Source organism: Zootoca vivipara, chromosome 17 (genome assembly GCF_963506605.1).
Source record: "Zootoca vivipara chromosome 17, rZooViv1.1, whole genome shotgun sequence".
NCBI classification, from domain to species: Eukaryota; Metazoa; Chordata; class Lepidosauria; order Squamata; family Lacertidae; genus Zootoca; species Zootoca vivipara.
This window is the reverse complement of record NC_083292.1, coordinates 5,101,926-5,125,601: the sequence shown is the minus strand read 5'-3', so window position 1 is coordinate 5,125,601 and position 23,676 is coordinate 5,101,926. Positions and strand designations below refer to the sequence as shown.

General features: G+C 47.3%; 1 protein-coding gene across 1 annotated transcript; it reads left to right on the top strand.

The window, feature by feature from the left end:
• The first annotated feature begins 87 nt into the window (after positions 1–87).
• HPD (4-hydroxyphenylpyruvate dioxygenase) lies at positions 88–22,677 on the top strand. Its single transcript, XM_035098918.2, has 14 exons — positions 88–285; positions 710–736; positions 1,759–1,821; positions 4,668–4,772; positions 6,331–6,373; positions 8,616–8,698; positions 8,799–8,888; positions 10,199–10,302; positions 11,141–11,218; positions 12,656–12,818; positions 14,430–14,501; positions 14,596–14,718; positions 20,844–20,960; positions 21,730–22,677. The coding sequence occupies exons 1-14, from the start codon at positions 283–285 to the stop codon at positions 21,838–21,840; spliced, it is 1,182 nt and encodes a 393-aa protein (XP_034954809.1). The 5' UTR covers positions 88–282; the 3' UTR covers positions 21,841–22,677.
• Positions 22,678–23,676: the final 999 nt, after the last annotated feature.

The following is a 23,676-nucleotide window of genomic DNA, read 5'->3' as shown; positions in this document are numbered from 1 at the left end:
ACCTTGCGTTTTGACCCACACACTGACTTTGGAATCACTTCCCCCTGCCTTTTCTCTTGTGTTGCAGATAATGCTCGCGAGAAATCTGGCATATATTTGGGGTTAAAGTGTTTAAAATTTCCATCTGGAGTAGGAGGAGTGAGGGAGGAGCTCATCCTACCGTGTTTGCTTCATCAAAAGCTTCGGCTACTGCCCCTCTCCCGTTTCTCTCTCTCTCCTCTCTCTCTCTCTGTCTCTCTTGCTCTCTTGGTGACATCGCTTTACTGCCACAGCGAAGAAAAAATGGTGAGGCTTCATAGCTCTTAATCAAATTATATATGTGTGTGTGTATATTGTTGCTGTCACTCTGAAGGATAACAAAAGATGCTTTTGACCATGTGAAATTTGCAAACACTTCCTAGTTGTTCACATTTCGACTGTCCTGCAAACATCTAAATCAGTGCATGAAAACTTTGTTCACTCCAAGCAATTTCTTGGAGTGAGTGAATATGCTGTGAACACCTAATTTGTGTGGACAGTTAGACATGGGTTTATATTTTATTCTGGTTTCATCCCTCTAGTATTGGTGGTGGTGTTTGATGTGTCTTTAAAACTCTCATGACTTGCATAGAGTGTTAGTTTTGAGGTGGGTTCTTTTAAACTTCTGGAGTAACTTTTTTTTGCAAAATTAATGTCTCTGTTTTATTCTGTTTTGATCCTTGACCACTAGACGACTTACCTGGATAAAGGGCTGAAGGTAAGATCACAATGCAGTATAATATCCATGCGCCCACCCCACCCCAAATATGGTCTATGGTGTCAATGGCATTATTTCTTAGGGCATAAGCTGGCAAGAAGGACCACTGCAAAAGCCTTTTTGAAATGAATATTCTATTGTTGCATAGAAGAACTGGGCTGTACATTTGGCAAATGCCCAATAAACCTGAGAGCATCGTACAAAAGTTACATTCTACAAGATGCAATAGTTTTGTATTCAATTCTTAAAGCAGAAGTGAATTATCTCATAGACTCAGCTAAAAAAACAACACCATGAAGGCACAGTTCAGCCAACATTCAGCAATTTTTCAGCCCCATTAAAATGAGAGGGTGGTTAATTTTGGCTAGTTGGTGCCTTATGTTCTCAATCTATTAAGAAAAAGTGGTACATTTGTTAATTATGGTGTGTGCCTGGTCCATTTGCCAAAGGCTACGATCCTAAGCTACTAGGTGAGTTCAATTGAACCCAATAGGACCTACTTCCAAGTAAACCTCATTTCCCCCCTCAGAGGGTAACTGTTAGTTTTTATCCCAGCAAAAACATTAAAGGATATTTGCCTCTATCATCTGAGTTCCGATCCTGCCTCACCTGACTCTGTTGAGATGGCTTTGGTGAATGATCCTGCCTGCAGTGGCACAGCATGTGGGGGCACAGGGGGGGGTTGCCCCAGGTACAAAATGCTTAAGGGTGCAAAATTTCAACATCTGGGCTCTGTTGAAAATGGCTTCTCCTTGCAAATCGGGAAGTTACCTCTATGGACAATGCAAGAACTCATATTTTCTTCTCACTATAGCTGCAATCTGCTGGGGGATGCGGGTGCTCTTAGGCAGTTGAATCCACATGTGTACTCTGTCCGTTTCACTCTCTCCCACCCCCACCTCTGCACAGACCCGGGTGCTGGCACCCTATGCTACGCTACTGCCTGCCTGTGTTGGGGATACTGGGCTGCTCTTACTTCTGAGTGGGTCACATAATAACCAGCTACCTTTTCTCCCATTCAGCCCGAAAGAGGCCGGTTCCTTCACTTCCATTCCTTGACGTTTTGGGTTGGTAATGCAAAGCAGGTGAGTGTGCTGATAAAACCAGGAAGGTCTACGGAGGGTGGGGGGTGGGGAGAGGGTTGATTCTTGAGAAAGGATGATAGAATACACCAGTTTGGCTTGGATTTCAGAGCAGACTTACCTGATTCACAGTGCCCCAAACAAGATGCTTACTGGAATGCGGCAACCCTTTGAAATGTTCATTTCTCTGAATTTTGTGGTGTATACAAAATGTGTACATTTGGGGAATGTGTTATAAGAATGCAAGTGTTATGTGAAAACCATGTACAGACATGCATTGTATGGGGTCAAATTGCTTGCAAAAAGGTTTACATCTGGAGAAGGGCCTCCTGAAATGTGGCAGGATTCAATGAGGACTTTAAAAGAAAAGCTCACATATGAGATGTGGCAAACGGAACAAAAGGCTGGAAAAATGAGAAAGAGGGGGAAGCCAGACTTGACAGATTACTTCCTCTTAATGTTGCTGGCTTTGCTACTGTTGCACCCTTGTCCCGTTCCCAGGCACCTCACTGGGGCATCTGGTTGGCCTCTGCGAGAACAGTGTGCTGGACCGCATGGGCCCCCTTTGGCCTGATCCAGCTGCAAATCTCTTCCTGCATTTGTTTGCAACACGGAGGGCTGTGGAGGGGGTGTGCTTCAGGCTGTTGCGCTATTGGGTGCTGGAGACGGGGTGGAGACCCATCTGAAAGGCGGGGTGGGAGTGGGGCAGATTTCCTGGGCAAGCTGCATTCAATTAATGGCTTGTCCCTTGTTGGCTCTGGGGGATGTGCTACGCAGATGGGATGTTGCACTCCGAGGAATGTGGAGCTGGAATGGCCTTTGGACTAGCCTGATGCAACAGAGAGGGGAGAGGGGAGGCAGAGTCTTTGCTTGGAGGCCAGTTGGCGGGATTAGGGAGGGGCTGAGTCAAACACACACATTGCACAGAGGGCTCACCTGCACCCTGGCTGAATGCCCACATTTCTCCATTCTGAATTGTGTACAGTGGTACCTCTACTTACGAATTTAATGCATTCTGAACGCACATTCGTAAGTCGAAAAAAATTGTAAGTCAAATCCCATAGGAAAGCATTGGGAGAAAAAATTCGTAAGTCGAAGCAACCCTATCTAAAAATTCGTAAGTAGAAAAAATCCTATCTAAACTGCATCCAAGATGGCGGACGGAGCTCCGTTCGTAAGTAGAAACATTCGTAAGTAGAGTTATTCGTAAGTAGCGGTACCACTGTACTGTAGCCCCCTGTGCTTCCACACCTCCCTGGTTTGTTTGCTGCTGCATATCATTCTACAACAAACTTTGGCCCTCCAGATGTTTTGGATTGGACTGCAATTCCCATCATCCCTGACCACTGGTCCTGTTAGCTACGGATCACGGGAGTTGTAGGCCAAAACATCTGGAGGGCCACAGTTTGGGGATGCCTGTTCTACAAGGACCACAGTGCTGCTGCAGCCAATCCTCACCCCTAAATGTGGTTGTTGGTATTAATCTGTCTCGAGAGACAATGGAGTGCACCTCCTGGGGTGAAGTCAAACTACTGTGCTAGAAGCACCGAAGTGGCTTCCCTGCGGCATAAGACAAGGCAGTGTGTCTGGAGGTCCTGGGCTGCCCAGACAACATTAACCTCGCTGATGTGGTCCAAAGGAAAGGAAAGCAATATGCTTGGCGGCAGGAGTTGCCAGGAAGAGTCGTACAAGATGTCATCCAAATGCCTTAGGCTTAGGAAATCCACTCCACATTTGTGGAGGGGTTACCCCTAAGCCTTTTCTTCTCGCAAAGATATCCAGGCAGCAGAGGTTTTGGATCAGTTTTGCTTCTCCTAGACAACTCGAGAGTCCCATGGACTGCAAGAAGATCAAACCTATCCATTCTGAAGGAAATCAGCCCTGAGTGCTCACTGGAAGGACAGATCGTGAAGCTGAGGCTCCAATACTTTGGCCACCTCATGAGAAGAGAAGACTCCCTGGAAAAGACCCTGATGTTGGGAAAGATGGAGGGCACAAGGAGAAGGGGACGACAGAGGACAAGATGGTTGGACAGTGTTCTCGAAGCTATGAACATGAGTTTGACCAAACTGCAGGAGGCAGTGAAAGACAGGAGTGCCTGGCGTGCTATGGTCCATGGGGTCACGAAGAGTCGGACACGACTAAACGACTAAACAACAACAGACGGGCTACCTTCCCAGGTTGATGAGCCCCATCTACCTCACCTTTCCTCCTGAAAGTGATGTCCCCCACCCACCCCATTTTGTTTCTGAATGATGTCATTTGCAAGCTCTAATTCAATGGAAGATGCTCCCAGAGTAGTTTATTTAAGCAATACCAAAAGAAGAAGCCAGGATCTGTCCTCAGGCTTGCAGTCTGGAATGATGTGGCGCAGAAAGGGGAAATGGGTGAGGCAGCTCCCTAAGGGCTTTTAGCCTCCTAGGCAAGGCTGAGGGGCAGAGTGGGGATTTGAACCTTAGTCCAGATCCAATATTCTGACCATTATGTCACATTGGTTCTTGCCAAGTGTCATGCCAAGATTTAAAACATCACACCAGTAGGATAAACAGGTAACGCTGTACTCAATGTTGCACTGACCACCAGTTCATTGCACAGCGCAAGGATTTCTCCTTGTGCAACAAAACGACCTCCCCTCTGTGCCCCCCACCTGATCTGGGGGTTTCCCCTCCCTGCAGAGTGGATTTGAAGATGGCCTAAGATTGCGGGGGGATGGGGGTGGGGAGAGCTACCATTGCAACAATTTTTGCTGATTATGGCCCATAGTCTTAATATGTGTCTGGAGACTTACTGCTAACATGCTTTTTTAAAAAGCCATTTTCCTTTTTTTTTTTTGCCCGTGTATTCTAAAGGCTGCTTCATTTTATTGCAACAAAATGGGGTTTGAGGAACTGGCCTACAAAGGTCTGGAGACGGGAAGCCGAGAGGTGGTGTCCCATGTGGTCAAACAGGACAAGGTAAGGATGAGAGAAAACTGCATTGATGTAGGTCTAGGGTTGCCATATTGCAAGAAGTGAAAATCCGGAGACAAATTGCTGACCTTTTTTAAGAAAAGAAAATTTCCTGTGGAGGTAGAAGGTGTGAGAGCAAGCTTGCAAAACCAGTCCCTTTGTCTGGGGCCGGCAACAGTTGTAGCTGACAACTAGCACCATGATCCTTATGCCAAAGGGATAAGCTGAGCTGCAAGGGCTACAACTAAGTGATATTGCCCTCTGGGCAAATGAGTGGGTCTCCCTCTCCCCCCTGCCTAGCTGCCAAGGGAAGGGAACAATAGATGCTGCTGGGCAGAGGGCAGGCTGGAAAGCTGGAAACAGGCACATGCTTGCTCTGTGCTAAATCCAAGCTGTGACTCAAAGGATAAGATCTCCTGGGGTGTTCCTGCTGTGAGCCCCTTCATCCTATGCTCAGGTTATAGGTAAAGGTAAAGGGACCCCTGACCATTAGGTCCAGTCGTGACCGACTCTGGGGTTGCGCGCTCATCTCGCATTATTGGCCGAGGGAGCCGGCGTATAGCTTCCAGGTCATGTGGCCAGCATGACAAAGCCGCTTCTGGCAAACCAGAGCAGCACACGGAAACGCCATTTACCTTCCCGCTGGAGCGGTTCCTATTTATCTACTTGCATTTTGACGTGCTTTCGAACTGCTAGGTTGGCAGGGGCTGGGATAAACCATATATCCTAAAGACCCTCACTCCAAGGAAACTGAACCTGGAACTCTTATCCCTTGGAGCAGTGTTTCTCAACCTTTTTTGGGCCAAGGCACACTTGTTCCATGAAAAAAATCACGAGGCACACCACCATTAAAAAAGTTAAAAAATTTAACTCTGTGCCGCCCTATATTGACTATATAATTATGACTGTAAGAAACACTTGCCAATTGCTGTGTTGGTTGCAATCTCCTGTAATAAGGCTTCACAAGCCGCTGATTTCTCTGCCAGCACAATCCTTTGCTCAGCAAGTTTCAGGTTGAGCTCATCCAGCCAGCTTCTTTAAGTTTGTCTAAAACCACCCTCCCGTGGTGGTGGCTGTTGAGAGCTGCGCTCGCTCCGCGTCGTGACCCGGCTGGCTTCCTTTCCGGCGGGTTAGCTTTGGCTATTGGCAGCCGCCAGGCACGTGACAATGCAAATCGCCCTTCTCGTCACCGCACGTCACGGCACACCAGCCAGCGTCTCACGGCACACTAGTGTGCCGCGGAACAGCGGTTGAGAAACGCTGCCTTGGAGAGTTGGGCTGGAGTGTAACAGTATTGTGAATAGGGGAGGGGGACCCACGACTGTTTTGGGTCTAGCAATGAGAGACCAACTCTCTAAGCCAGCCTTTTGCCAACCTGGTGCCCTCCAGATGTTATGGAATACTCCTGATTTTAGCTTCCTGTTGGTTGTCTCAATGATCTTGGATATCAACATTTTAAATGAATGCCAGTGTCAGCATTTCAGCCTTTAACTCATCACTTAACCTTGTCATAAAGAAAATGAATGCTTGTAGTCATTCTGATTATTATTCTGATTACCAACAGATCATATTTATCTTCTCCTCGGCTCTCAACCCTGGAAATCAAGGTAATTGAACAAGAGTTGGTCCTGTTGTAACTTTTCTTACCAAACGAGTTCCTTTTGAAATCCTGGGAGTTCTGTGTCCAGCTGTGGGTGTCACATTTTGAGACAGGGGTTGGCTCCACACATGTCTGGAGCAGGGCGAACAGGATGCGGAGGGTTCTGTACTCTCGTTAGGAATGCATTAAATGGCTGGCTATGCTTTAGCCTGGAGGAGAGAAGTTTAAGGGGAGACATGAAAGTGGCCTTCAAATATCAGATGGATTGTTGCATGAAAGGTGAAGTACACTTTTTCTCTGTTTCTCCAGAGGGCAGGGCTTGAACCAAGGACCAGGAATGGCAGGGAGGGGCAGATTTTGGCCAGACATACAGAGAAAGTTCCTAAAAGCAACTGCTCCTGGACAGTGGGAATGCCTACCACAGGGGGGAGGTGGCAGACTCCCCTCCGCAGCACTATTTAAGCAGAGGCTGGGCAGCCATTTGTAAGGGGGCGCTGCAGGACTTGTGTCCTGCATTGCAGATTCTGCTCTGAGCATTGGGGGGGGGGGTGAGGCTCATTGCCCTTCCAGGGTCTCTTTCAATGCAATTGACTGGTTTATTTTACTGTGCTTCAAGTTACGTTTATATCCCAGTGTTACATAGTTCATTTTGTTGTTTCCAGCCCAGGTACGCCATTTGTGGGAGCTGGGTGGCCGAGGGCTCTGCCCAAATTTCCAAGGGGTGGGTTGGGCCCCCTCAAAATCCAGTGACCCTGCGCACTGAAAGCTCTCTGATGGTCTCTGCCAGGGGTGTGGCAAGGCAAAGCACCTTCACCCTGGCATGTCCTTTTGAGAATCGCCCGGGCCCCTTCCCGGAAGACACCAAAGCACCTCGGCAAGGAAGAGGCCGCATAAAAAGCTAGGGTGGGGGAGCAGGGGATGGCAGGCCGAGTTGGCATGACTGGGTGTGTGTGCGGGGTGTATGTGTGATGTCACGCATGTGCGATGCCCCCCCCTCCCCGGCAGTGTTGGGCGCAACTTGGCGCCTCTGTTCCTGCCGGTAGTGTTGGCTACTTTTGCTCCATGGAGGGGGACTGCATGGTGGTTCTTAGCCACAGTGGCTTTGTCCTCCCTCCACTGTTGAAGGCAGCACACCTTTGCTGGGAATCCCAAACGGGGAATCGTCTGCTGTGCTCACGTCCTGCTTTCAGGCTTCCTGTAGGCATCTTGGTTGGCCATTGTGAGAACAGGATGCTGGACTAGAGGAGCTATTGGCCTGATCCTGTGGCTAAGCTCTTCTCATGTTTCCATGTTCTTCACAACCCATCAGCGGTGCCACAGGCGCCCTCTCGCACCAAAGGTTGTGGGTGCCCGCAACGAAAGGCTTCGACTTTGCCCATTGACCTTGGAGTGGCTCAGTCCCCCAAATATATTGTTGAGTGGTGCTTTAATATCATAAGGACTGGTCCAGCCAAAGGGATACCCTGTCCAGCCCCCAGTTTCTCTTCATGGCCAACCAGACGCCTCTGGAAGACCTCAAGCAGAGCTGTCTTTCCCATAGGGCTTAGTGGTGCATCATGCCAGGGCACTGGCCTCTCAGGGGCGCCCCAGAAAACGGGGGAGCTGCGCAGCTTTGCCGGCGGCCTCCCATTTCCCTGCACGCCTGCCAGCTGTGACCCGCCAACCATATGGCTGGCAGGCACACAGCTTCCCTCCCAAGCCTCTGTGGGCATGTGGGAGAGTTGCACCCCCCCAATGGCTGGCAGTGCGCAGTTTCACCCCACCCCACCCCCACTATCCGTGGTAATTTGGGGGCACTGGCCAGAATTTGCACCCCGGCGCCACATCTGCTAAAGACGGCCCTGCCCTGGAGCAGCCTGGCATGGTGGCTGTGGGCTTCTCCCTCCTTTTTTCTTTCTGTGTTCTCTGATGGGCCTTGATGGCTGGATTCAGGGTCACCACATCTGCCAGTTCCTCAGCTGGAGTTTTTACCAGGGTTATATGCAGCTCCTTGGCAGGATTTCAAATGCAGGCTTCTCCTTGTCTCAGGGGAGAGATGGAGTCTCCTTTGTTCTTAAAGGACAATGCGGTTAATTCACTAGCAGAGTTAATTTGCTGAGCCTGACTAAGGCACAGCTGTCATTCAATGTTCTGAGGTACACTGCCCCTGACTATGGAGGTTTCATCTTTCGTGGTCAATAGCAGCTGACAAACTTCTCCTCCATTAAATTGTCTTGATGTTTCCTCTTTTTCTCTCTCTCATTATGCAGAAATGGGAGCACACTTAGTGAAGCACGGGGATGGTGTCAAAGATGTTGCCTTTGAAGTGGAGGACTGCGATTTCATCGTGCAGGTGAACCTCTGCTGAAGAGGGTCTCTGTGTGACTCGAGAGGCTTGCTAGCCTTTCGCCTTGCTTCATCTAGTAAGTGCTATTTTTATTTTCCCCACTCAGAAAGCTAGAGAGCGTGGAGCTCTGATTGTTAAAGAACCCTGGATAGAGGAAGACAAATACGGGAAGGTGAAATTTGCAGTCGTTCAGACGGTAAGAACGTGAGGGCTTTCACCTATAAACTGCATTTGGACAGCTTAGTGACTCAGGAAGCGATAATACTAATAGGCAGTTGTTGTTAGACAGTGGAACCGACTCCCTTGGAAGGTGGTGGACTCTGTCATCTGTCGGGGATGCATTGCAGGGGGTTGGACTAAACTCTACAACTGTGATTAATAAATGAATAAATAGGATTTATATAGTATGTTTTCTAGGCACTTTGTTTTTTATTTTATCAGAAACCCTTAAAACAAACCTATCTTATTAGCCTCATGTTTCTGAACTGGAGACTGAGAGAAATTTCTAGGCTTCTTCAGCCTCAAGAAGAAGCTATGCATTCATCCAAAGGTAGTGGTTAACGTATAGAGTCAGAGGCCCTGTTTGCTGTATACATTTAAAACAGTATCATGGCACTTTAATCAGTCCATGCTTCTCCCCCCCCCATTTACAAAAGCATCATGGGAACTGTAGTTTAAGGGTGTTGAATAGCTGTTTTGGAGGTGCCTATTCCCCTCACAGAACTACAGTTCTCAACTCGACAATTAAACAATCCCTCCCTCTTCCCAGGGATTTCTGGGAATTGTAGGCCTGTGAGGGGAATCACAGTCTCCTAAAAACTGTTCCCCTGCATGCGAAGACAGGCTCTGGTAAAAGGAGCAGACAAGACCAAGAGCAGTTTTTGCACATGCTGTAGAGGGGAGGGGAGGGGCATACCTGCCAAGTTGCTGTCGGAGAAATAAGGGATCGGGCCGGAAGTATCAGACCGGAAGTAGCGCTGTCGCCATTTTGGAACTGGGTGGAGCATGCTCAGAAGTGACTTTTGATGCTGCTTTGCCCAGTTCCAAAATGGCCGCTGTGCCAGAAGTCGCACTGCAGCCATTTTGGAACTGGGCAGAGCAGCATCAAAAGTCGCTTCTGAGCATGCTCCGCCCAGTTCCAAAATGGCCACTGCGCCAGAATAAACCGGGGGAAAACAAAAAAACCCCAATTTTTTCAGCTAGGAACAGCTGGAAAAATGGGGATTTCCCGGGGAATACGGGAGACTTGGCAGCTATGGGAAGGGGAGAGCAAGGAAGCAGCTGCCCTTCCCATCAAGTAAATAAATAAAATTACCTAACTAAAAGTAGAAATTGTAGAAAGATTTTGACAGATTTTCCTGAGCACTTGGGGTCAAAAGAAAGTCATTAAAAACACCTGTAGTTGAGAGTTGTCAAAAATCAATAAAACAGGTTTTGGCGGTGGGGGGCCCCCTCAGCTCACTAGAGTGATGTTAAAGCTTTGCACTTACCTCCTCCTCCATCTAGTATGGAGACACCACACACACCCTGATAGAAAAGAGGGGCTACAAGGGGCTTTTCCTGCCTGGGTTTGAGCCACCCATCTTCAAGGACCCACTGTTGAAAAGACTGTAAGTACCCAGCCCTTACTGCTCTGCTTGAATTCTAGCGTGAAAGATCTGAGTCTCATTTTAGACTGGGTGCCAATCCACACACTTAGATTTGCCACTGAGATTGTTTAACCAGCAAGGAACTAGTCCTGGCCATTTCTGAGTGTCATTCCCACATTACACTTTTAGATAAAAATAATCTTTTCTTTCTCTTCTCCCCACCCCTGCACACAGATTAGCACAGTGACCCCACTGGAGGTTGTCCTTCAGACAAGCTTAAGCATACAGCTGAATTGAAACAAAAATCATGTTCAAAGAACCTTTGGTGACTTTCATCAGAGGGAGTTTGATGTCTGATCTGATTGATTGATTGATTGATTGCATTCACACCCCACTTTTTCTCTCTCTAAGGAGTTCAAGGTGGCATCCCTTGTTCTCTCTGCTGCTCATTTAATCCTCACAACCACCCTGTGAGGTAGGCTAGGCTGAGGGGATTTGACTGGCCCAAGGCCACCCAGGGAACTTCATGACCAAGTTGCTGGACTCCCAGATTCTATGCTGACACTCTAGCACGACACCACACTGGCTTATGAGGAACCCATGGTCACGGCACCCTTTGTGTAAAGGGAGATTAATCCCTGAAAGGTGGACAAGAGCTTAATTTGCAAATGGGTTTTTGAGATCCTTCAAATGGGCCTTTGGCAACAGGCTTCTCTTGCCTATACGTTTTTCTCTGGAAAGAGTTAATGGGGGGTGGGAGGATTTGAGGCCAAGTTGTCTGCATGAGAAGTACCCACCACCCCACAAAAAACACCACGGAGGTAAAAACCCCTGACCTCACCTGCCTTTTCTTTCTCAGGCCACCTGGGAAACTGAACTTCATTGACCACATAGTGGGGAACCAGCCTGACCAGGAGATGGTCTCCGTGGCAGAATGGTAAAGATTGCTTTTGAAATCAACTTGCTTTCCTTCTAGAACATGAAACTTCCTCGATGACAACACAGGACATTTAGAGCAGCCATGGGGACCCTGGATGGTGTGGGCCTGATCAATCTAAATCCCTGATTCAGAGGAACTGATTTTAGGACATCTATTATGGGAAGCCTTTACAACATGATACGTAAATACGTATCATCCAGGAGGTGGGGTCCCTAACTGGGTCTTTGATCCAGGGGACAGAAAGCCTCATTTCGGCCCTGCTCTCCTCTCCTGGGGCTTTGCATACCCACCAACTCAGCATGTGGGGGGTGGGTGGGAAGGAAGGGGAGCTGACCCTCTGCTTGGCTCTGCTCAAGGGAACGTGGCCCAGAGGATGTGGGCAGCTGGGCCTCGACTGCGGCTTTATCAGCGGGGATATCAAAGGGCAATAGCTATGATGGCTAACATTGATCTCCAGGTCCATCCACTGTATTCCTCTGAATGCCAGCTGCTGGGGGGAAGCAGTTGTTGGCTTCCTGTCCTGCGTGAGGACTTCCCAGAATAACCTGGTTAACTGCTGGTGGGACCATTATGTTGGACAGCTGTGCTGCCCGGGGCTTGATGGGAGTTGCAGTCCAAAACATCTGGAGGTTTGGAGAAGAGTGGACTAGATGGACTTTTGATGTGATCTCACTTAGCAGCCTGGAGATCGACACCTCCCCTGCTCCCCCTCCCATTAGCTGATTTTTAAATGGAATTTCCAAGGCAAATGCAATTATAAACATCCGCAGAGCAGATCCCCTCTCCTTTCCTTCTTTGAGCTTCCAAGCAAGCAGCCTGCATTCCAGCCACGGTTCCATAGACCCAGAGCTGCAACTCTGGAAGGAAGATCAACAGCCTCTGTAGACCATCGGTCAGTCTCCCTCTGTGCAGTAGCTGGCCATGGCTCTCCGGGGGATTAGACGGGAGTCTTCCCCAGCCATATCTGATGATACTAGGGATTTAACCTGGGGTCTTTGTAAGCAAAGTGTGTGTGGTGCCTCCCCTAAAAACAAAGGAGGTCTCTAGTCCTCATGGTTCTGAATAAAAGATTGAATTAGATAGAAACTGCTTTCAACAGAGTTAGACCATTGGCCCATCCACCTGGCTTGGTACTGTGCAACCCTGGCTGGCAGTGACGCTCTGCCTGGACATATCAGGGGTTGAAGGTGCATGCAAAAGCAGGTGCTCTACACTTGAGCTATGGGCTCTTCACAAAAGAAACAGATGGATGCCAGAGCAGGAAGCTGCTCAGGTAGCTCTTGCTACCTTGCTGCATCTCCTTGTTGCAACTTTTTAATTCTTCAAAAGAAGGTTTGTGAATGCATCTAGACTCGACCCAGGATATTCTCTAAGAATATAATTGTGGCTAAAACCCTCTCATTCTGACATATGGTGCTTCTTGCACATCCGCAGGTACCAGAGAAACCTCCTCTTTCACCGTTTCTGGTCTGTGGACGACAAGCAGCTGCACACAGAGTACAGTGCCCTCCGGTCCATTGTGATGGCCAATTATGAAGAGACCATTAAAATGCCCATCAATGAGCCTGCAATGGGGAAGAAGAAGTCTCAGATCCAGGTGAAAGCTGAGACTCTCCGGGTCCTTTGGGTCAGGGCTGAGTGGCCAGAGTTGAGCCTCGAGCCAGGGCAGAGGAACAGGCAGAGACACACCAGGACTGTGGAAAGTCCCTGGCCAAACAGGAAGCCTTTCACCATCCTCCAGGGGCCAACCTGGGTGGTGGTGGTTCCATCTCTGAGCCTCAGGGTGCTTGGTGCCTGGGAAGGCATAGCCACCTGCAATTCCAATTGTGTGCTACCAGGTACAGCTGCCCCCTTTGGGGGCTCTGGGCACTTGGCATGCAGGGTGCAACAGAGAGAGAGAGAGAGAGAGAGGGCTGCAGTGGAATACCTCAAGACTCATTTCATTGGGGGAGGGGGACCCTTTGACACACACACCCAGGAAGGTCTCTGTGGGCACATGTTGTGACCTGAGTTATTTGGCCTCTTCAGTACAAGCCCTGCCCATCCCAATGCATTTGCCTATTGCATCCTTCCTCTAAGGAGGTTGAAACTGTGTTGCGGTGTGGATTTCCTTTTAAGCAAGGAGCGTTGACTTTGTGGAATGCTTCATCCCTGGTGCAAGGTGGAAACATTTCTCGATAACCGGGTCTTTGGCTGATTGACATTCTATAGCCAGTGTGGTGTAGTGGTTAAGAGTGGTAGACTCGAAATCTGGTAAACCGGGTTCGCTTCCCCGCTCCTCCACATGCAGCTGCTGGGTGACCTTGGGCTAGTCACACTTCTCTGAAGTCTCTCAGCCTCACTCACCTCACAGGGTGTCTGTTGTGGGGGAGGAAGGGAAAGGAGATTGTTAACCGCTTTGAGACTCCTTAGGGAAGTGATAAAGTAGGATATCAAATCCAAACTCTTTTTCTTCTATAGCCTTTTAAATGTGTTTATGGGAGGGGTGATTGGTTTGATTATGTTTTGTTAGGTATTTTGTGTTCTCATCTTGTATTTTTATGCTGTAAACTGCCCTGTGATTTTAAGATGAGGGCTGTGTCTGTGTGTGTGTGTGATTTTATTTTATTTTTAATTCAACAATACGGTAAGATTTTCCTGTACTGTGAAAAAACAAAAGAATCTGACTGGAGCAGCTGTCATTAGTGATGATCATGTAGAGATACATCAAAACAGCAGTGAGAGCACACAGTCTGTTCCCCCCCCCCCAAGGGTAAACCCTGTTTCTATTCCTCTCGTGTTTGGATGCAATGAGACAAGTGCTAATCACAATCCAATCCAGCACACTTCTGCTCAGAAATAAGATCCACCGAGATCCATGGAACATACTCCCAAGTAAGTGTGTCTAGGATTTCAGCCTAGGATTACAAGAGGGTGAGGCAGGAGATGAAGGCTGTTAAAGGCTATTACCCACAATGACATATTTTTCTCTCCTCCCCTCAAGCTCAAAGTGGTCTACATAGTTCTCCCTCTTCTCACTTATTCCCCACAACAGCCTTGTGAGGCAGGCTAAGCTGAGGTCGCACAGTGAGCTTCAGGGCTGAGTTGGGATTTGAACTCTGGTCTCCCAGGTCCTGGTCTTGGCCAGGTGTTTTGTGACGTTGTTGCTGGCGGTTCACCACTCACATGGTGCCTTCCTGTGCTCACTGTGTGCTTTTCCGCTCTGCAGGAATACGTGGACTATTATGGGGGCCCTGGAGTCCAACACATCGCTCTGAATACCTCAGATATTATCGCTTCAGTAAGACAGCGTATTCCCTGATCCACCTACCAATAAGTGGCCACCTTTAGGAATGCGGCCTGTGTCATTGCTGTGTACATTTTTTGGGTTGCAGGTCACAAACCTGAAAGAACGTGGCACGGAATTCCTGACAGTGCCCCCCACCTACTACCAAAAACTTAGGGAGAATTTGAAATCAGCCAAGATCAAGGTGAAGGAGAACATTGATAAACTGGAGGTGAGTTGGCTACCAGGGCTACCCTACATCTTGCAGTTTGGCTTAGTGTCCAGAGGGTTGGTCTAGACTGGGACTTCGTCATGCAGTGCACCGTTAAACTATGGAACTTGCTGCCGCAGGAGGCAGTGATGGCCATCAACTTGGGTGGCTTTAAAAGAGGATGGGACAAATTCAGTGGCTACTAGCCATGGGGGCTCTGCTCCGCCTCTAGGCAGTAATGTTTCTGAATGCCAGTTGCTGGAAACCACAGGAGGGGAGAGTGTTATTGTGCTCAGATCCTGCTTGCTGGTTTCCCATAGGCATCTGGTTGGCCACTGTGAGAACAGGAGGCTGAACTAGATGGGCCACTGGCCTGATGAAACAGGGTTTTCTTATGTTCTTGCAGACTGGCGAGGTATGAGGTCAAATCCCTACTCAGCTGTGAAGCTCAGTGGGTGACCTTGAAATAACCACTAGCTCCAAGTTGTGGTGGGAGCAGAACAGAAAGGTCAAGAACCAGGTACTCCCCTTGGAGGACCTTGGATAGAAATGCAAGCCATTACTTTAGCAGCTGCTCATCTTGATGAATTTCACAGCAAGGAGGTGGTTGTGGCAGTTCTACTGTGATGTGCAAGACCACCAACCTTTAAGGTGGGACTGGCTATCCTGTGACCCCCTCCCAAGGCCCTTGGACTCCAAGCTCTCACCAACCCCAGCCAGCATGGCCCAATGCTGGAGGGAGATGTGAAGTGGAGTCCAGCAACATCTGGAGGGCCACAGGTTAACCCCACCCCAGCTTTGAGGGCATCACTTCCTGGTGCAACTGGACTTCTCTGCGCCCCTTCCCTTTTGCAGGGAGGTGGAACTGATTCAGATGGTCCAACTCTGCCACTTAATGGATCCAAATGTTTTCCAGAGAGTACTAGGGGATGTTTTATCCCATGTTGATGGCCTTTCAGCTGATTCCCTGGTGGCCCTCTGGAATGCGGAGTTAACCAGGGCTCTTCTTCTTCTTCTTCTTCTTCTTCTTCTTCTTCTTCTTCTTCTTCTTCTTCTTCTTCTTCTTCTTCTTCTTCTTCTTCTTCTTCTTCTTCTGCGATCACTCGTAGCCAAGTAAGATTGTATTCCATAAACACAATTTTAACAATGGGTCTGTAAGTGACTGGGGAGGCCAATTCTGGATCCGCACGTCCTTCCACAGTGGGGACATTGGTTTCCGGGTGGGAGTTGATCATGGTGCGAATTTGCCAAGCGTGCTTTCCTCTTAGCACGTTTCTCCCTTGCGTCCTGAGATCGAGTTTCTTCAAAGCCCATTACACCTTTGGTAAAGGCTGTTCTCCAACTGGAGCACTTGCAGGCCAGTGTTTCCCAGTTGTCGGTGTTTATACTACATTCGGAATAGAGCAGTTGCTTTGGAAGACGATCATCAGGCATCCGCACAACATGACCAGTCCAACGAAGTTGATGTTGAAGAATCATTGCTTCAACACTGGTGATCTTTGCTTCTTCCACTACACCAGGGGTCCCTAAACTAAGACCCGGGGGCTGGATGCGGCCCAATCGCCTTCTAAATCCGGCCTGTGGATGGTCCGGGAATCGCATGTTTTTACATGAGTAGACTGTGTCCTTTTATTTAAAATGCATCTCTGGGTTATTTGTTGGGCCTGCCTGATGTTTTTACATTAGTAGAATGTGTGCTTTTATTTAAAATGCATCTCTGGGTTATTTGTGGAGCATAGGAATTCGTTCATTTTTTTTTCCAAAATATAGTCCGGCCCCCCACAAGGTCTGAGGGACAGTGTAAAAAATTTTGGAGACACCATTGATGGAATCTTTTGAGGAGTTGGAGATGGTGTTTATAAGTGGTCTGTGTTTCACAAGCATATAGTAAGGTTGGTAGTACAATAGCTTTGTAAACAAGCACTTTGGTTTCCCTGTGAATGTCCCGGTCCTCAAACACACTGCACTTCAATTGGGAGAAAGCCGCACTTGCAGAGCTCAGGCGATGCTGGATTTCGGCTTCAGTGTTGACCCTTCTGGAAGTGATCAACATTTTCCAACGTTACACCACTGAGTTGGATTTGTGGCACTGCAGAGGGGTTATTTTGTACAGTGGTGCCTTGCTAGACGAATTTAATTCGTTCCACGGGTCTTTTCTTATAACGAAAAATTCGTCTAGCGAATCCCATAGGAATGCATTGAATTTTTTTTGGAATTTTTTTTTGCCCATAGGAATGCATTAATTGAATTTTGATGCATTCCTATGGGAAACCGCGATTCGCTAGACGAATTTTTCGTAAAACGAATTCGTCTAGCAAGGCAACCTCAGCTAGAAAAAACCTTTCGTTAAGCAGGGCATTCGTTAAGCGAGGCACCACTGTACTTGTTGGTGCAGCACTTTGGTTTTTTGGAAGTTGAGTGATAGGCCAAGCTTTTCGTAAACTTCTGCAAAGATATTTAGGATCATTTGGAGGTCATCCTCTGAGCGTGCACACACTACGTCATCAGCATACTGAAGCTCTATGACGGAAGTTATGGTAACCTTTCCTTTTATTTTCAGCCTGTTCTGATTGAAGAGCTTTCCATCTGTTTGATATATGATTTCTACTGCGGTGGGGAGTTTCTCGTCGACAAAGTGTAGGATCATGGCAATGAAAATAATGAATAGAGTTGGGGCAATAACACAACCCTGTTTAACACCTGATCCCACTGTGAATGGTTCACTTTGAGAGCCATTGTTATCTGTGATTGTTGCTGTCATATTATCATGGAGGAGCCAAATGATGTTTACAAATTTATCTGGGCAGCCAATTTTCAGAAGGACAGTCCACAGGGCATTACGATTTACAGTGTCAAAAGCCTTAGTCAGGTCAATAAATGCCATATACAGGAGTTGGTTTTGCTCTCTGCATTTTTCTTGAAGCTGTTGAGCAGTGAAAATCATGTCCACTGTCCCCCTAGAAGGCCAAAAACCATTTTGGGATTCAGGAAGGGTCACCTCGGATATTGTTACAGGACGGTTTGCTAAGATCCTTGCAAGAATTTTGCCGGCCGCAGCTAATAGAGAGATGCCTCAATAGTTTCCACAATCAGTTCTGTCACCTTTTTTAAAGGGATTGATAATTTTGGCATCCCTAAAGTCTGCTGGGATTTCTTCTCTTTCCCAGTTTTTTTGATGAGCTTGTGAAGTTGTTGTGTAAGTTCAATTGCGCCCACTTTGAAGATTTCGGCAGTTATCCCATCAGGTCCGCTGGCTTTGTTGTTTTTCTTTTGGTTAATAGCTGTACACAACTCTCCCAGATTTGGAGATATTGCAAACTCATCTCTAACTTGTTTTTGCGGAATTTGTGAGAGGACCTCAGCAGCTACGGGGGAGTTGTGGTTAAGGAGATGTTGGTAATGTTCTTTCCAGCACAGTGCAATAGGTTCTTTATCTTTTAGAAGTGTGACACCGTCTGCTGAGCATAGGGAGCATATGCCATGATTTATTGGCCCATAGATGGTCTTTGTGGCTTTAAAGAAACTCTGTGGATCATGAGTATCGGCTAAGTGCTGGATCTCTTGAGCTTTTTTTTTAATCCTCTAGGTGTTTTTTAGTTCTCTGGTTCTTTGAACTTCAGCCTTAGCGTTGGCATAGGTTTTTTTCTTAGTGGCACAGTTTCTATCTCTTTGCCATATGAAAGGCCTTCCTTTTCTTGTCAATCATGTGTTCAATCTCACTGTCATTCTCATCAAACCAGTTCTGGTGTTTCTTGGTTTGGTATCCAATACTGTAGTTTGTTCACAGGCTGCAGTAATGGATGTTTTTAGCTTGGTCCAGTGTTCCTCAATGTTATCAGGGAATTCTGAAAGCAGATGGTTCTTAAGAGTCGTTTGGAAGCTATCCCGCTTAAAGGGATCTTGAAGGGCTTGAGTGTTCATTTTGCGCCTTGGTTTCCTTCCTTGAAGCCTGCGTTGAGGTACAGTATAATCTTGATACTTATCGTGGAGCGCATTAGTCGGTGATCTGTCCAGCAGTCACCGTCGCTCGTCATAGCTCTGGTAAGGAGCACATCACGGCAATCTTTAGCACGGACAATAACATAGTCTAAGAGATGCAAGTGGTTTGATCGAGGATGCCTCCATGAAGTTTTAAATTTATTTTTCTGTCGAAATAGTGTGTTGGTGATAACAAGGTTGTGCGCTGCACATATCGTCAAAAGTAAGATTCTGCTCTGGTTGCTGTTGCCAACTCTTTCTTTCCCAATAGTCTCAGGCCACAGATCAAAATCTCGCCCAACTCTTGCATTAAAATCACCCAGGAGGGTAACTTTATCTTCCTTAGGTCTCTGATAGGTCTCTGATATCCAGCTGAGAGTAAAATTTTTCTTTAATGTCTTCATCGGCATCCAGTGTTGGTGCATGAGCGCTTATAATAGTAGCCTGTTAATTTTTGGAGAGCTTTATTTGAAGGGTTGAGAGTCACTCATTAATGCCTGTAGGGACTTCTGACAGGAGCTTCACAAGGTCGTTTTTGATAGCGAAGCCTACCCCATGTATTCGATGTTCTTGTTCAGATAGACCTTTCCAGAAGAATGTGTAGCCTCCTTTTTCTTACTTCAGTTGTCCCTCGCCTGCTCTTTGAGTCTGTTGAAGCGCTGTAATATCTATTTTAAAACGTCACAGCTCTCTTGCAATGATGGTAGTTCTGCGTTCAGAACGCTCGCCGTCTGTGTTATCTGACAAAGTCTGTATATTCCATGTTCCAAAGTTCAATTGTCTTTTACGACCGCTAGGTGGTGACCCCACTGGGCGATAACCAGGGCTATTGATTGTCTGGCTCCGATGAGCCCTCTCTGATTGCATGGAGCCTGGACAGGGCTGAGGGCGATGAAGCAATCGCTGAGATGGCTAGAGCGCTGGTGGTGGAAAACTCATTCTGCATCGGACCGGTCACGGGTTAGAGCTCAACGTCGAGCTACCAAGTGGCAATAGTGACAGCGAAGAGGACCTTCTTCACCGCCTCTATTGCATCTGCATAAAACAGCAGCAGGAGACTCTTTCAGGTGGTTCACAATCTAACAGAACCACCTCTACCATCGGGGATCCCAAGATCTCCTGCAATGATTTTGCAAAGGTTTTTTTGTAGATGAAGTCACTCAGATTCGGAAAGAGGTAGACTCTACAATGGGAGCAGGGCCAGGGTGGGAGAGTGCTAGAGTCCTGTCTAGTCAAGTTGCATGGGATCAGTTCCTATCTGTTACCTTTGAGGATGTGGACAGGCTGCTTGGATAAGTGAAACCGACCACCTGTCTCCTCGATCCTTGCCCATCCTGGTCCTGAATGGGGTAACTGTGCCCCTGAAGGACCAGGTGCGCAGCCTGGGAGTCATTTTGGACTCACAGCTGTCCATGGAGATGCAGGTCAATTCTGTGTCCAGGACAGCTGTCTACCAGCTCCATCTGGTACACAGGCTGAGACCCTACCTGCCCGCAGACTATCTTGCCAGAGTGGTGCATGCTCTAGTTATCTCCCGCTTGGACTACTACAATGCGCTCTATGTGGGGCTACCTTTGAAGGGGACCCGGAAACTGCAACTAATCCAGAATGCAGCAGCTAGACTGGTGACTGGGAGTGGCCGCCAGGACCACATAACACCAGTCCTGAGAGATCTACCATACATTGGCTCCCAGTACGTTTCCGAGCACAATTCAAAGTGTTGGTGCTGACTTTTAAAGCCCTAAACAGCCTTGGCACTGTATACCTGAAGGAGTGTCTCCACCTGCATTGTTCACTGAGGTCCTCCTCCGAGGGCCTTCTGGCAGTTCCCTCACTGTGAGAAATGAGGTTACAGGGAAGCAGGCAGAGGGCCTTCTCGGTTGTGGCACCCGCCCTGTGGAATACCCTCCCATCAGATGTCAAGGGAATAAACAACTATCTGTCTTTTATAAGACATCTGAAGGCAGTCCTGTTTAGGGAAGTTTTTAATGTCTGATATTTTATTGTATTTTTAATATTTTGTTGGAAGCTGCCCAGAGCAGCTGGGGAAACCCAGCCAAATGGGCGGGGTATTATTATTATTATTATTATTATTATTATTATTAAACATCTCACCCATTCCCTGGGCAACTTCTATCATTGCCCTTTCATTTGCTTCTGCTCTAAAGGAACTCAAAATCCTAGTTGACTTTGATGAGAAGGGATACCTGCTTCAGATCTTCACAAAGCCTGTTCAGGACAGACCGACTGTCTTCCTCGAGGTCATCCAGCGCTACAATCACCAGGTTTGTTGGCCAGCCGGGGCTCACCCCAACCTCAGTGGAACCAAATCAACTCTCACAGATTGGTGTGAAGGTGGCTTTCTGCTCTAACCTACTCAGGTTTAAACAAAAAAACTTGCATGATAAAAGTTGGGAAATGATCACCTTTTTAAGGCACAAAAGGGACTCAACTTCGATAATCCAGATGCAACCACTAGAATGAGCTGTTGGCCAGATTTTACTATGCTGCAGCTAATGGTCAGAGGGCAAGCATAGGCAACCTTCGGCCCTCCAGACGTTTTGGCCTACAACTCCCATGATCTCTAGCTAACAGGACCAGTGGTCAGGGATGGTGGGAATTGTAGTCCAAAACATCTGGAGGGCCGAAGGTTGCCTGGTCAGAGAGTAATGCGGCTTGCAGGCCAGATGATCTGAGCAACCCGTAGTGGCTTGGCTGACTATGCAAATAATTATTGTCTTCTCTGTCTGATCAGTTCATTGCTACTAACCTCACCTCCTGCCCCTTGAAAACAGACTACCTGCCTCACTTTGGCTAGATATTTGCCTCTGACCTTCCCGATTTCCGAGTTTACTGCTCTGGAATTTGGCATTAGCCTACTTTGAACAAGGGACTTAACTCTGCGCCTTCCAAGTTTCAAGTAGCTGTCTACAGGCCTGACCCTGACAACCCTTATTCAAAAGACAGATGGAATAATAACAGTGTTGCTGATGTGGCTATCAGGAAGAAAGTGCTTGCACTAGTTACACATTTCTCTCTTTCCTGTGGCTTTAGGGATTCGGTGCTGGAAACTTCAAATCTTTGTTTGAAGCTATTGAGCTGGACCAGGATGCCCGGGGAAACCTCACTGTCCTGACACCCACCGGAAAATCAGACTTTGTGTAATGCTCAGGAGGAAACAGTGTGAATACATACTGAAAGTGGGATGCACTATGCAAGAAAGGGTTGGAATAATTCCTCCCAGTTCAGGCTTTCCTGAAGGCGGTTCTAAAGTCTTTCCTTCTTTGGCTTTTTTTAAAATATTAATACCATGGGAGCCTTCCTCCATGTCCACTTTGGAGAGATCCCTCATGTTGGCTGAAATAAACAAACAAGCATGTATTTGTCTGTTCCTGATCCCAGCATTTGGCATGGCACTTGAAAAAGGATTGTAACAGCTTCAATTTTGGGGCTATGTAAAAACTGCAACGTTTGAGTCATGGAATCAGAGAGTCGCAAGAGACCTCAAAATGAATCAAGTCCAAACCCCAGGCGATCCAGGAACCCTTCCTTGTGCCATTTTTATTGATAGGTGGCTACCTATATGCCACCGAACGCTGCAAGATCCAGATGCTCACAATCCAGTGCTAAGTAGCCTTTCCTATTATGGTTTTTGCCCTTGTCCAATGAGGCTCTTGTTATCTGCCATGTCTGCAGAGCAGGGGTGGGGAACCTGGTACCCTTCAAACAAAATTTAATTTTTTTAAAAAAAAAATTTCTTCCAGTAGCACATTAGAGACGAACTAAGTTTGTCATTGGTATGAGCTTTCGTGTGCATGCACACTTCTTCAGATATTCAATACCCTCCAGATATTGCTGGACCCCAAACTCCCATCAGCCCCAGCCAGTATGGCAAATGGTATGGGGTGATGAGCATTGTAGCCTGCCCTACAACAGACGGAGGACTGCAGGGTCCACCACCTCCTCTGTCGATGAACTTGGCTTCCCTGAGATTTCATAGAATCATAGTTGGAAGAGACCACAAGGGCCATCCAGTCCAACCCCCTGCCAAGCAGGAAACACCATCAAAGCATTCCTGACAAATGGCTGTCAAGCCTCCGCTTAAAGACCTCCAAAGAAGGAGACTCCACCACAGTCCTTGGCAGCAAGTTCCACTGTCGAACAGCTCTTACTGTCAGGAAGTTCTTCCTAATGTTTAGGTGGAATCTTCTTTCTTGTAGCTTGAATCCATTGCTCCATGTCTGCTTCTCTGGAGCAGCAGATTTGTGTAACTTTTGCTCAAAGCCCTTCAAACTTAGTGGCTATCTTCACATCATTTATTAACATATTGTTAACCCAGCCTCTGTCCAAAGGTTTCAGGACCAGATGCACCAATAAGTAAACAAAACCAGCTACAAGTCAGGATCAGATAATAAAGCAATAAATAACCTTAAAACACAAGCAAGTCATTGTATGGCATTATGTTAGATGAATCAACACAATGGTAAGTATGTCCTGGCAAATCAACATTATGAAATTATGAAAGAGGAAGATCATTTTACTATTTACATCTCCCTCAGTGCTTGAAGAATTACATTTTTTTTCATATTTCAGTACAAAGTGACCTAATCTGTACTTCTTGGACTAACACAAGGATGGGAATTTAGTTATCCACAGTCTTTTATGCTTGCCAAAGAGTTATTGGCTCAAAAAAAATTATCAAATGTACGTTTCAAGTAAAAATGCATTTCAAAATACAAGCACGATCCTGCCTCTTCTAGGTGGCAGTGGGCTTCTCTTCCCCAAAAGAGACATAACTAGTTCCAGAAGGGCCAGCAGCATACATCCAACTCACTGGCCTCCAATATTATGCTTCCTATTTGCACCAAGCCACACAGATCTCTGGAAAGGTTGATGGGCTTCATTGCATATTTTAGGGTTACCAGGCTTCCCCGGTTCCCAGGGACGGTCCCCGGATTTGCAAATCTGTCCCCGGACAAATTTTGTCCCCGGAATGTCCCC

Excerpts from the sequence above, each read along its gene's own strand:
- HPD (XM_035098918.2), top strand. Across the intron at positions 11,219-12,655 it reads ATGGTCTCCGTGGCAGAATG|GTACCAGAGAAACCTCCTCT; the intron begins GTAAAGATTGCT and ends GCACATCCGCAG. Across the intron at positions 20,961-21,729 it reads TCCAGCGCTACAATCACCAG|GGATTCGGTGCTGGAAACTT; the intron begins GTTTGTTGGCCA and ends CTGTGGCTTTAG.